At 45.3% G+C, this 14,114-nt stretch overlaps 1 protein-coding gene across 2 annotated transcripts in view; it reads left to right on the top strand.

Moving 5' to 3' along the window:
• PLCD1 (phospholipase C delta 1) overlaps nt 1-14,114 on the top strand; it is a 52,045-nt gene that overhangs the window by 14,474 nt on the left and 23,457 nt on the right. For both annotated transcript variants that reach the window (XM_066314041.1, XM_066314034.1), the window contains exon 3: nt 9,355-9,583. In XM_066314041.1, the coding sequence (XP_066170138.1) occupies nt 9,355-9,583 (229 nt within the window). The remainder of the gene's footprint in view (nt 1-9,354; nt 9,584-14,114) is intronic.

Below are 14,114 nucleotides of genomic sequence, written 5' to 3'. Positions count from 1 at the left end.
GAAGATTATTATTGTTTATTTTGTCATCAGGATGCCAGCAATGGAGACAAGTCAGTAGAGGCAGAGCTGGTCCTCCGTGAAGGCAAGCTCTGGGCAGGCTCTGGCCAGACTGGCTTTGCACCCTGACACTTGTCTGGCTGTGGGATGTGGACAGGCTGTGTCCCTCCCATGTGCTCCTGGGAGGATGTGAGCCTGTGCCTGCTCTTGTGCTGCCAAGCTCTTGGGAAGGTTGGAGGGACACCTCAGGGCTGGCTGCTCCCAGGAGGTGCTCTGGACACATCTGAGCCTGGAGGTCAATGGGAGAGATGACTCCTGCCAAGTCCTAAGCCACAGCATCAGAGAGGTCCATTTTCATAAAGTCAGAGATTGGTTTGGGTTGGAAGTGGTTGAACATTTCCAGGGATGGAGCAGCCATGACTTCTGTGGGCAACCTGTGCCAGGGCCTCACCACCCTCACTGTAAAGGATTAGCCTCATAGCTAATCTAAACCTGCCTTCTGGCAGTGTGAACCCATTCCCCTTTGTCCCATCACTCCAGGCTCTTGTTAAAATCCCTCCCCAGATCTCCTTGAGCCTTTTTAGGTACTGGGAGGGCTCTAATGTCTCCCTGGAGTTTCCCTGCAGGTTGAACACCCCCAGCTCTCCCAGCCTGTCCCCAGAGCAGAGGACTTCAGCCCTTGTAGCATCTTTGTGGCTTCCTCTGGGCTTGCTCCAGCAGATTCATATCCTTGGAGGCCCTGGAGCTGCAGTACTGCAGGTGTTGTATCATGAGAGCAGAAGAGAGGGATAAAATCACTTCCTTCAACCTTCTGGTCATATTTCTCCTTGCCTTTCTCTTTTATTGATCCCCTGAGACTTTCCAATCATGAGTTTTCAGAGTGATAGCTGTGTTTGAGTCTTGTTCTAGAGCTTTTAGCTTCACCAGGCTACTTTGGGTCCAGGTACAGAGTGGATTACCCCTGGCTCATGTTGTGGCCTCTGGCAGGCTCTGTCACCACGTCTGCCTTCTCACTTGGTCCAGTGTGAAGGCTGTCACATCAGAGGAAGAGTGCAGGGTCATGATTTGAGACCCAAAATCAGGGACTTGAGGGCGAGTCTCTGCAGAGAGTCACCGTTCCTTGTTACCAGACACTGACTTTGCTCTCCTGGACAAAGCCTTTCCAAAGCTGCAGATAAGCTCCCCTTTCAGGATGGAAAAAAGGATGAGCAGCATGGAAACTGGGAGGCTTAGCAGCAGGTCTAATCTTCTCTGCAGCATTGCTGACAGCCATGGATGCACCTCAGAGGAGGGAAGTCTGGGTGGACTAAGGGTTGTGTTTTTGTTTGGATAGTTTCTTGTTATTCCTGTTGGTGTTCCTATGACCATGTGGAAAAGCTATTTGTAAACCATTGCGTGGTGGAGTCCAGTAGATAAAACTGGGGACTAGCAAGGTTAGACAGGAGAATCTCAGATGTTTGAAGTTCAAAAAACCCCACTTATCAGGGTTGTGACGGGAACAGATGTTGCCTGGATCAGATACACAGGGTATAAGCAGTACTTTCCTCTGTTGTCTTTATTTTAAACACCTGGGAATTTAAATTAGATGCTGTCTTCATAGCTGCATTACCCAAACAGGACTTTGGGGACAAGCTGTCCTTCCAAAATGGTTTCTGATCTGGTAGAATAATCCATTTTTTCCTTATTGTCATTAATTCCTTATTTTTCAGTATGTTCCATTTAGGCCCTAGGGTTTTTTTTTTTTTTTTTCCAAGATCCTTTGAAGCAACCTGAGTTAGTTTTCCAACAAGCATGTTCTGCCCTGTGTGCACTCTCTGGTTGCAGCAGAAACACAGAGGTGCTGGCCACCAAGGGCTGCTCAAAATGACCTTTAAAAATCCATTTTTCACCACAGGTTGCTCCTTTCTGTGGCTGAGCCACAAACACAGACCCACAACCACACCTCTGGTCTCATTATCCTAACTGATGTGTAAGGCCATGGAAGGGTGATTGCTTCTTTGGCCCATGAGGCTTTTACAGTGCTTTCTCCCTGACCTCTAGAAACAGAATTAAAGTGGCTGGATTAACAGTTTTGGGGCAAAGAAAAGATTTGTGTGAGGGAGCTGGAAAACAGTTCCTTGTGAGGCAATTCACTGCTGAGCATCACTGTGGTGTGAGGGAGGAGAGCCAAAGGGGACAGAGCAGCAGCCTGTCAGTGGCACTGTCTTGTTTAGCTGTGCTCAAATATCAGATCTCACGTAGGTGTAAAAAAAAAAAAAAAAAAAAAAAAAAAAAAAAAAAAAAAAAAAAAAAAAAAAAGAGCAAAAAGGCATTTGCTGCTTTCAGTGAAATTGATTTTTGAAAGCATTTTCTTAAACCAGCTGTAATCCCTAGTGTGAGCTCACTTAAGCCAGACTCAATCCCTTTAAAAACTCTCTCAACTTGGGGATTTGTGGGAATGGTTGAAAACTTTCCAGTGAATCATCCTTTTGAGCAGTAGGTGGAGAAACAGAGTATTCAAAAGGCAAAGAGAAAAAGGCCGAATGAGTCAATTAAGTTTAGGGGTGCTACAGTGGGGCACGAGAGATGGTGCTTTGGTACCTCCTGTGCTGTGTTTCTCCTGGAGGCTCAGGGAGGTGATGTTTTCCATGGCAGCCCTGAAAAGCTTCACACAGAGAACCAGGGATGACTCACTGGGGCTGCGTCGTTGAGTCACGAGCAGTGAAGTCAAGAGAGAACGTCAGGAGTTGTAACTGAAATAGTTCCATTTCTGGCCAGAAGCTTTACGTAAAAACTACTATTGTTGGATTTTTCTTTTCTCTTTTTCTGTGGTTTTTTTTTTTTTTTTTTTAAATTAAAATAATCCGTTTTGGGAGGCGAGCTAAACTCAGCTGCGCTACTGAATGTTGCAAGTGGTGACTGTATTATAGCTTAAAGTCATGAAATTAATTTTTTTTATCTGATGATTAGTTATTCTCACTATGAAAAATGCGCAGAATTTGTTTCTATTCCTCTGGTTTCTGGCACAGTTATAAGATACTTTTCACTTGGTTTAAACATAGTACAAAAGGTTTACATTTATAGCCTAGTACCAGCGTTCATCAGAAAACTTTTCCCTTTGCTTTTGGCATGCTGTGAAATTTATGAATATCCTTAAAATACCATGCAGTGAACATACCATACCACTTTTGTGAAAGAATAAAATATTGTCTCCATTGAATTAATGTCCTGAACTTGCTTGCAGAAGAACAGGAAGGATATAATATTGCTCTGTGTTTGCTCGAGTCGAGAAGCAAAAGCTTGAAATTGTTCCTGGTGAGTGTCTAAAGTCAACAGAAACTCTCAGCAACCTGTGTGCACACAGCAGGTAGCTGGCTGCACCCACAGCTTCCTTCTGCAGTTTCTTGAGGAATCATTGCTTTCATGGTCAGACATTTCTTTATCCCTGGAAAAAATATTTGCTGATGCGATGGTGTTATGCAAGGCGGCCGTCAGCTGTGGAAACAAACCCATCTGTCTGTCTGTCTGTCTGTCTGTGGGCCTCATCAGTTTTTTTATCAAAATCTCTCAAGCCATCCAGCACATCATTTCAGAGGCACAGCTGCCTGTTCCTTCGATTGAGTTTTGAATCAGGCCACCGCGGGCGTCGCTGGGACAGTTTTCATCACAGGCAGCGCGCTGACAAATATTGACTTTTTTCTCCATAGCGTATTGTGAAAAATGAGATTCACTTTTTGGTAGATTTTAAGAAATAGGTTTTAATAAAAGATAAGACAATTAGGAGATAAGGAAAAAAAAGCAAAGTACGGCCGGCTGGGTGACTTGGCATTTAGCCAAGTCCACAAATTGCTATTTCAGAGGCTTTCTTTAAATACCCTTTCTGTTGTATCAGTCTGTTCAATATTCATATTTTTCCATAAATTAGTTTCCATATTCCAGGGACTGTTTTGCATGGCCCCTCCTTGGGTCCGCCTTTTTAGAGCTGTGTGTTTCTGGGCTGTGTCTTCATTATCACCTCCACATTGGGCCTTGGTCCGTGCTTTCTTCAGATGGAAGATGCTGATAGCTGGTGTATCAATAGCAGAGTCTTCTTTACATGTTCACTGGATGTTATCCCAGCCAAACAAACAGTTTAAGCATACTCTATCACTATTACCACTATGCCTAATTTTCTTTACTAACAGCACAAATAAAAACTTACATTCTTACCACAAAGTTATTAATTGTAGAGCACACATCTTGCGAAAAGCCAACTTTATAATAGTCATTTATAACACATATGTTAAATGCAAAGGCAGAAGTGTTGAGAGCCTCAGATCGAAATTTAACGGTGCTGTGATGGCAGAGGAAGTAGGAAATGGTTGCCAAAACAGTTTGCAGAGCCCTGGTTGTGGGGAAGGAATGTAAATAAAAATCACTCCTTTTGCTTCAGTGCTCCACGATGGTTAGACTGAAAGACTGGGTAAAGGCCTTACATGAAAGGGTGTTTCCAAACAGCCTGTAAAATTGCATGTGCGTTGTGTCACTGGCTGCCAGCTGGTAAACACACGCCAGCGAGGAGGGCAGACTGCTGGGCAGCAGATCTCAAGTCAGAACAACCTGCTGAGCATGTCGGTGAAGTGGAGAGCAGAATGGATGAGGAATCAGCAGCTGGGACCTGCCATCATCCACACACAGGGAGATCAAAGAGCAGTGCTGGGAAGGCACGGCACAGCAGGGCTCATGCTGAACCCACCCGTGAGTCATTCTGTTCAAGTGTCCCTCCGGGATGAGGGTGATGGATAGCCTTTGGTGTTCCCAGCCCAGGGGGATGACAGTGCTCCAGCTCCTGCTGATTATAAAGGTCCTGATCTCAACTGTGTTTGGCCATTAGCATCAGCCACCCCTGGTGAAACCAGAATCAGCTCAATGGCTCTTCCCGGGGTGAAACCAAAGCAAGAAGCGGCGCACAGGGCACACTCAGCGTGTTGTGAAATCCATGTAGTGTCTCTGCAGGATAATCCTGGGGTCAGCCAGCAGCTTTCATCTGTTGCTGACAAGATGCTGAGCCGAGATGCAGCTGGCGAGGGTCTGCCCTCTCTGCAGACATGCAGGATGGTGTGCGGGCTCCGAACGCCTGAGCACGTTCCTCATCTGCATTTCTTGACAGTAAACAGAAGTGACTTACTGAGCCAATTAGAGTGGGATGGAGTAATTCAGTGTGACTGAATGCCACATTGCATGGATCTCCTGTTACTGACGGGGGGCGTACAATGAGAGAAGGATCTGAGGAGTTCTTCCCCCAGAGTGAAAAGCTGCCCCCTTCCCTAAGGAGTTACTCAAGGAAGGCTGTTTTGGCAGTGCCCATACACTGACCCTCCTCTCCCACTTCAGCAGCAAAGGCACAAGAAAGGACAAACACCTGCCAGCCCTTGTCCTTCTCATGCTCAGTAGTTTGCAGGGAGTACAGGTTCAGTTTCTTACTTTCTCTCTTGACAAATACTCTTGACAAAATGTCTCATCTCAAAGGGCTGCCTATCAAGCAGGAGGAAAACAAAGGGATTGTTCTCTGCCTTTGTTCCTCCTTTCCCTCTGTTCCTTAGGATTACTGAAGAGTTTACTGCTCATGTTCCCAGCACAGTGTGGACATTTCAATTGCAGAGCAGTGATGAGAGAAGAGATGGAGAGGCCAGGGCTCCACTCACAGACAAGTGCTTTCATCATTAGGAACGTTGTCAGGCTCATCCTTCTTGCTCTTCTACACCAGAATCACAGAGTGGCTTGGGTTGGAAGGGACCTTAAAGTCATCTGATTTCCTTTAAGAGGTGTTCCTTCTGCAGGAGGAGATGCATTTGCAAGTGTAACACCAATCTCCTTGAAAGCCATGAAGGGAGAAACCCCAGTCAAGAGAGATACCCAAAAGATACATGTTGATTGCTTGAAAATACCATGGCTGTCAAAAGAATCCTGAGGGCCTGAGTCGTCCCTTCTGATGCCAGGGGTGAAAGAGGAGAAGGGCGCTGGGCTGAAAATCAGCAATGGAGAAGCACAAGAGCAGGAGCCAGCGAAGAAAATTGAAAGGAGGGCTAGAAAGAAAGTTCTCAGCATCTCCCTGAGAGTAGTTCAGGCAGGAGGAATTTCACTGGCTCCAGGGAAGGCTGCTAGATGTCTATATCAGTGGGGAGCCTTTGGCTGTCCAAGCAGCATCCCCAGCAGCCAGGAAGGCTGACCAGGATGTAACCTGTGTGAGTCGGTGTCTGGAGACCAGGAAGAACACAGGCTTCCTTGTGCTGTGCGTCATGTTCTGGGCTCTCTACAAACCACCTCTTCAGCAGACGTCAGGCACTCAGGAGTAGATGCAAACTTTCCAGATTCTCTTCTGCTTGTGGTTATCTCCCCGCTGTGGCGTGATGGGGAAGGAGCAGGGAGGCTGCAGGGAGTTGTGATTGATGGCTGTTTGCTGTGAGTGTTCCTCTGCTGTGAAAACATCTCTGTCCCCCAGTTCTTTTTGATTCCTCCTTGCAGATAGCTCAGCTGAGCACACAGTTTGGGACTCCTAATAGAGTACTGTCGCTGCCTGGGAGCAGCTGATAAAGTACTCATGCTGGGTTAAGATTTTCCAGAAAAGAGATAACTTTAACAGATGGCGTGGGCTGAATCCTTTGGCTTCGGCTTTTTTATTGATAGATGAAAACAGTACACACAACCAAGCTATGGAAAGCTATAAAAAGTGTCCTTCCTTACCCTGTGCTTTAACAGTTCCTGTGGTGATAGTTTTTCTCCTCTCTTGTGTGATTACAATAGACACCAGTCCTGTTCTTTAGCCTTCCTTGGACCCTTTCTGTGTTGAGGAGCTCTTTTATCTCCATCATCCTCTTCTCAGCACACTGAAAAGATCAAGGCAGCCCTTCCAGACACAGGTTATCAATCTTTTTTTCCCTCCCACACAAGCTCTCTTTTCCAGTGGATTCATGCAGCCACGTAATGGTTTCCAAAGAATCCATTCTAAATTTCCAATATTTAACATCAGATTTTCTGGTCTTGGAAACACGAGGTCATTGCCAAGCCGAAGTTTAGGGACTGATTGCACAAGCAGACTAAGGAGCCATTCTGCAGGACAATAACTCTTGTGAGCCAAGCAGTGGTGAGCAGCTGGCAGGTGAAGAGGAGCAGCAGGATGATCCTTCCACTTCACTGCCATAAGCAGAAGAGACCTGGAGAGGAGGAGGAGCCCCTATTTACAGGCTGTCTGCATATGAGATGCCCAGCATGTGCTTCCTTTCTGGTCAAGGGTGCACTGTAGCCATGGATTAAGGGTATAACTTATCTTATCCTGAAGTTTTTGTTTGAATAGGACAGAACAGTTGTTCCAAAAGCTGCTTTATTTCCCACTGGCTGTAAAAGAAGCCTAAATAAACTCTAGACTTTTTGATTGAACTGAATCTGGCCAAACACCATGAGATGTTTTACATTAAAGATGTAGTTCTTCTTTAGGCACATCTGTAATTTGATTAATGCCCTGGTTAAAGGGCAAGACCACCAGGAAGGCCCAGCTGTGGGGGAATTGCAACCTTTTTTCTTTTTAAGCTTGTTTTAATACTTAAAACCATAAACTTTCACTCAAAGGTAAATTGGCCAGCTAATATAATTCCACAGCAGCCCATCCCAACCCAACCTTTTCTTCCCCTCCCCTCAGCTGATCAACTGTTGGCCTTTAGGAAGTGATAATCAAAGACCACACAGAGATAACAGCTCATAATTGGGAGGGAAGAGCTTTGCCAGCTCCAGGGAGCTCCTCATGGTGTGTTCTTGCATAGGAACCAAACCAGCAAAGTGCTGTGGAAGGTGTTTGACCACCCCAGCGTTTAGTGAGAACTTGAAGCAAATGTTAAGTGTTGCTTTTGGAAAGTCACTGATTTTTGATGACTGAAAATTTGAATGGTTTTTTGCAGTTTGGTTTTTTTTTCCCCAGCAGCTGAGCATTGTCACGACTGCTCTGGGAAAAACAGGAAAGTTTTCAAACCTCTAATGAGCATCTGATGAATTTTGGATGATCCCAAGGCAGCCATGCCAAAAATGTGCAGGTGGATACTGAGCTGGGTTTTTCTAAAGTGTTGACTTTGAATGAACTGGGCATTTCAATGGTGAAATGGGTATTTAAAGGCAAGTTTCTTCTATTCAGCTAAACTTTGGGGATCTTTTATACTCATGCACTGCTTTTTAACAAAGCTCCAGACCAGGTTGCTCCAAGCCCTGTCCAACATGGCCTTGAACACTTCCAGGGATGGGGCATCCACAACTGCTCAGGGCAACCTGTGCCAGTGTTTCGTAGATGCATGAAGTGACCCATGAAAGACAAAAAGAGGCTGTGGGTGCTGCTGGGAGCTCACCTGATTTCAGCCCAGTTTCAGGGCACCAATTACTCTCAAGGGCATTTTAGGGTTGTTTTTCTTACTTATATTTGTTTAATAAAAGTCTCTTCATACACTGCTCCTACTGGATTGCATTGTGTGTACATTTTGCAAACTTGGAGCAGTTTCATGGTTTGTTTCCACCAGCTGAAGAGCAGAGATGTGAGTGGGGAAAGATGGTCTTGAGAACAGCATTTTGATTTCTTACAGCAAGGAGGATAAATTCTACCCTTGACAGGGGTTAGGGTGGAGCATGGGTGACACCAGACTGCTCTGAAGCTTTGGTCTTTGCCTGCTCAGTTTGCACTACTGTGACTCTGAGGAACAAATGGGATCTTAAATTTTACCTTCTCACTATTTTTGCAACCTAAAGAAGGACGGTTTTGTTCCTTATCTTCATCTTATTGAAGTCACCTCTTATTTTGCCCAGAGAGATTGTGGACTTATTCCTGGAACTGTTCAAGGCCAGCTGGATGGGGCTTGGAGCAACCTGATCTAGTGGAAGGTGTCACTGTCCGTTTCAAGGGTTTGGAACTGGATGGTCTTTAAGGTCCCTTCCAACCCAAACCATTCTGTGGTTTAAGGATTTCCCTGTGGGGTGATGTTCACAGGGAGGCACAGCTCCCCTCTCCCTGTTCTCAGGGGGAATGAGTCAAGGGATGCTCAAGTCAGGGATGCTCCAAGGACTTGGAACCAAACTCTTGGCTGTGATTTGTGTCTCATGAACAGTATGGCACCTACAGCATAGTCTGCTTCTTTTTTTAAATAAAGAACATGGAGATAGAGGGTTATTTTAAAAAATTTCTTGTTCTTTCTGGTCCTTTTGAGTGGAGTTTTCTTTAGTACCAAAGCTTGGGGAAGGGGGAAAAGGGAAGGGAACCCTCCAGAGGCTTCAGGAAAAGAAGAGTAATAATTTAATATCCCTCACCAAGCAGAGATAAGGCTGACTGAACCCCTGCTGACAGCAGGCTCTGCTTTCTTTCCACAGTCTCCATTGAAGATATCCGGGATGTGAGGTCAGGCCATAAAACAGAAGGTATGGAAAAATACGCCAAGGATGTCCCAGAGTATCGCTGCTTTTCCATCATCTTCAAAGACCAGAGGAAAAACCTGGACCTCATTGCGAGTTCAGAGGATGATGCCAACCACTGGATCACCGGCCTTGGGAAAATCATAGCCCACAGCAACTCCATGAACCAGAAACAGAAACTCCAACAGTATCCTTTGCCTTATAAAGTGATTAATCACGGACAAAGATGCACTTGTCTTTCCGTGTGGGTGGGGATAGTGGACTAACCTCCTTTTTTTCCCTTTTGGCCCTGGGCACTGTGTTTTCTCTTGCACTGATTTTGCACCCAGGCAAGCTCCCTGGTTCCCAGTGCTTTCCCCCCCTGTTTTACAATGATACCAGCAAGAGTGGAGTCAGGCTTAATGTAGCTCCTTAAGCAAAGAATTCTCTCTTTCATGGAGCTCCAGAGAAAACAATCATTATTTTTTTGTGTTCTTCAGGGGTCTGTTTCACTTGCATTGCAGTAAACTCCAGGACAGGCACTTCTTGGCAAGGCATGAAAAGCCTGCACTGTTTACCGTGTTTTTTGGTAATACAAGGAGAGGGAGCTGATTCTCCTCTTCTCACTGCCAAATTTACTCCAGGGTAGCTCCACTGACTTGAGTGAAATTACTCCTTATTAGCCTCAGCATGAGAGGAAGTTTTGCCCTGAAAAAAATCTGCAGTTGCTCTAGTGGCAATAGAGAGATCAGAAAGAAAAAGGCACAGAGCAGGAAAGGAATGTGAATTCATTATGAAATAGAGAGGGGTTGGTTATTGGGTGAAATCCTGGCTCTGGTGAGCTCACAGGGAATTTTTCCTGGAGCTGCATTTCACTCAGTAAGTTGCTTTGCAAACAGAGGTCTCATGTATAAAAAGAGGGAATATCTGTGGGTGCAGTTTTGGATAGATTTTCTTCAGTCCATGAGTGTCTGAAACTCTGACCATGACATCTGAAGGTGTTTGCTGATTTCACCCTGATTTGACAGAGCTTCAGCAGTCATAAAATATTAAGTCCCCTTAAGCTTCCCAAAGGTAGATATTCAGCTATCAGAGAGGAAAAGAAATACCATTCTTGGGGAGAGAAGATTGGGTGGGCTTCATGACTTGTTTGACACCAAACATCAGAGAGGAAGGAAGATGCAAAATCCTCAGCTGGGAAAAATCACAAAGCTGGAACTCAAGTCTGAGCAGGCACCAGGAAGTCTTGCCCTCAGTTAAGTCTTCATTCCATGTGGGTTCTCTGCTGGGTAATATTGTACTGATGGAGAAGGAGATGGTGCATAAATGCTGAGCTTTCATCAAGCTTTACTCTTCTCTGGGCTCTCTGAAGTCTGAGAAGCGTTTTCACGGCCACAGTGCTGTTCACTTACAGGAATCAGACTCCATTAGTTCTGATGTGCCTGGGATGTCCTGGTTATCTCCTGCGTGATGAGTGTCTTTTTTGGATGGTTTTTTAAGCTCTGGGCTGTAAGGTCACTCCTCAGCCACCTCACAGTGTGTAGGGGAAAATCTGGGCTAAAGACAGTTTTCCCTGGAGCATATCAAGTTAAATATATTGCTGAAAAACTTGCCCGTAAGAAGAGACAAGATTGTTAAGGGGGGAAAAATAACAATGACATTTGCAAAGGAAGAAAGCTGTAAATTTCCAGCATGGAAAAGTGCCTTTCTGTCTTTGGAAAGCAGAATTGAAGCTAAATAGGGTGGGTAGGCAAACCATATTTCTGGAAGAGTAATTACTGTGCAGTGCTGGCTTCCAATCTGGGCTTGTCTCAGGCCATTTAACGTAACCTGGAATTACAGAACAGCATGATTTCTCATTTGAAATTTGATGATGTTTAATTAAAGCCTGGGATTTTAAATTTAGTCTGCCTTCACTGGGTTTGCTTGGCAGCGTGGGCTTGCTCAGATCTTCCTTAAACCTCAGGAGTGTTCTCCGCATCTGTGAGCGCAGAAGGGGAAGAGTCAGGAGATGAGAAGTGTTGTGTCCCCTGCCTGTCCCCCAGGACTGGAGAACTGCCTTGCAGGGTATCTTTTTCACCCTCCCAAAGCCTTGCAAAACAAGTAAGGAATGTGCAAGTTTTTGAAAACAAGGACTGAAAGGAAAAACTCTGCTAGTTTCAGATGGGGCTCGCTCAGTTTGGAATTTAATGGAGTTGCCTGTGGTAGAAAGGGACTGGATTCAGAGTCTTATATAGTTTTTCCAGTCCTATATTCCTACACAGATAAAACTCCCACGTGCTTGATGAGCATTTCTGATGTTCTTATACACAGAGTTCTGTTTTAATGAGCCTCAGATTCAACCTTGCAGCAGGCTGGCATAGGTCATTGAGCAAATATTGGAGGCATGTGTGCAGGGAAGGCTGGAGACCAGAAAATACAGAGGACTTTTCATTTGAGCAGGGTGGCACCGTCTGCTTCAGTTCTGGGCTTTATGTGTGAGCTTTTCTTCTGGTTTGAAAGCACTTCCCAGAAGTTCTGCAGCATTTCTGTTCCGAGCACATTCGTGGGATATCTGCCAGATAGAAACCAAAGAGGGCTGACTGAAACCAAGAGAAAAGTGGTAGCCCTGGAGCTGGCACATCCTTTGAAAACAAGAGGCAGGAGGCAGGCTTTCCCTGCTTGTATACAGAAATGGGAGCAGCTTCTTCCTACTCCACTCAGGCCCACAGAGGGGCAGAAGGTGAAAGGAAGACCCACAGCCAGGACTGAAAAATGGTGTTTTGAGAGAACTTTCAGTTGAAGTGCTTTGTTCATCCAGCTCCTCTAAGCTCTCCCAAAGCTGAGGGGATCCAGATAGATGGGAAGTTTGGGTATTTTGGGGCCAGAATACTCCTATTTACTGAGATCTCAGTTGTCTGTATTCTCCTTTTCCTCTCTTTGCTGCTTACCCTTGCAGCAAGAGAGGGCAATGTGTGTGCCCGGGCTCTCCCTGGGCTCTCTGATTTCCCTGCTGCATTTCTCAGCCTCCTGGGAAGGGATCTAAGAGAAAAGCATGCTCCATTCACAGGTAGGACCTGGGCATGCTCTTTTGCAGATGCATTTACTGCTCACATTTTGCCTTCCAGAGAGGACTTCGGGTACGTGCATGACCTCTGGGTGCTCATTATCAGAGGAAATGATGCAGACTCTTAAAAAAAAAATGTAGGTTTTTTTTGCAGTGGTTAGCACAAACCCAGTAGTTTCTATGCACAAGAGAATAATTTCTGTCCACCCCTACTGCTCACCTCTGGCTGTGGCAGACTAGATTTCCTCTTGGCTCACCAGAGCTGGGCGTTCCTCCTGCCTGTTGTTTTTTGGGAAGGCTGGGAAGGGGACCCAAGGTACAGGGTCAGGGGGGAGTGGGTGGCACCAGGGTGGCAATCTGAGCAGCCCCTCTCTGGAGCAGAGCTGGTGGAGGGGTGTTCTGCACCCCAGGGTGGGTGCGGTGTGCTCCCAGTGCAGCATCCTCTGCTCATGGGAGCTTTGTGACTCAAACTGGATCTTCTGGGAAGAATCAGTCCAAGCCAGACCCTGGTTCAGGGCTCCGGAGTGTCTTTGGGAAATGCAGCCTCTCTTTATTTTGGTTTCCATGCCTAAAGAAGGGGAATATTAATATTACCAGCCTAAGACGGATGTGGGGTGAGGTCATTGCTTAGCACCTGCCAAGATTTTTCAAGTCAGAAAGTTCAGCTTTCCATGAGACAAACAATACTCACTAACAGTTTACACATATCTCCATCACTGGGAAATACTTCAGTGCAGGGGTAGCTCTGGTAAAGGCTGTTTCAGGGTTGTGTTTACAACCCCTAAGGCTGTCAATGCCCTTTTTTGGGGTCATTTTGAAAGGCCCAGTTTAAATGTTACAGCACTATATGTCAGCTGGTATTTACTGATCCTGAGCTTTATTCTGATTAACATTCAGATTGGGCTTTTTTTAAAAAGTTTTTCTGGAGTGAGTTTGAAGCATTGTTTCCTATGTGAGACATGGAAGGTTATTCTTGGAGATCAAGTTCTTACTTTGATCATTTTTTTATCCCTGTTGAAAAGTAGGTATTTTTCTGGATGACCTTTCTTATTTGACAGTAAAGCAAATTAGACAGTCAGTTCCATGATGCAACTGTATTTTTGGTATTTAAAACTGCACTGTGTCTCAACTGTCTTACATTATTTTAGAGACTGAAAGGAAATGGGGGATCCAGTTCGAATTATCTGACCTCACATTAAGATCATCCTTATAGCAGTTACTCCTGATCCATAGAAAGACTAAAGTGATTAAACCCCAAGCTTTTATGAAATGCTATCACAGTACAGTGCAGTAACAGACCCTGTGCATTTCATCAGGGGAAGAAGCCAAAAAGTTTGGGTTGATTCCACTCACAACAAAGTTCTTAGGAGATGCAGGTAGAAACTCCTAAAAATATTCTGAAGGTGAGTTAAAAAATTATTGTTGCTGCTTTGCTTTTTCTGGAGTTCAGTGTTCACTGTGACACACCAAATACTGAACAAATCCATGACAATGAGTTTACCAAGCTTCTCTTGGGAGCTCTTTTCATTCTTTCCTTTATCCCCTTTTAACCGTCTGGAGCAGAATGTACTTTCTGTCATAAAAGAGAAATCAAACTGTTTCTGGCTGCAGCCAGAAACTCCTACAGGGTAAAGAGAACCGATCCAGCCTTGGCCAGATGGTGAAAAGCTTCTCCCAGGTCAGGATCAGTTGT

This window comes from Sylvia atricapilla, chromosome 1 (genome assembly GCF_009819655.1).
Source record: "Sylvia atricapilla isolate bSylAtr1 chromosome 1, bSylAtr1.pri, whole genome shotgun sequence".
NCBI lineage: Eukaryota > Metazoa > Chordata > Aves > Passeriformes > Sylviidae > Sylvia > Sylvia atricapilla.
This window is presented reverse-complemented; position numbering and strand designations above follow the sequence as displayed.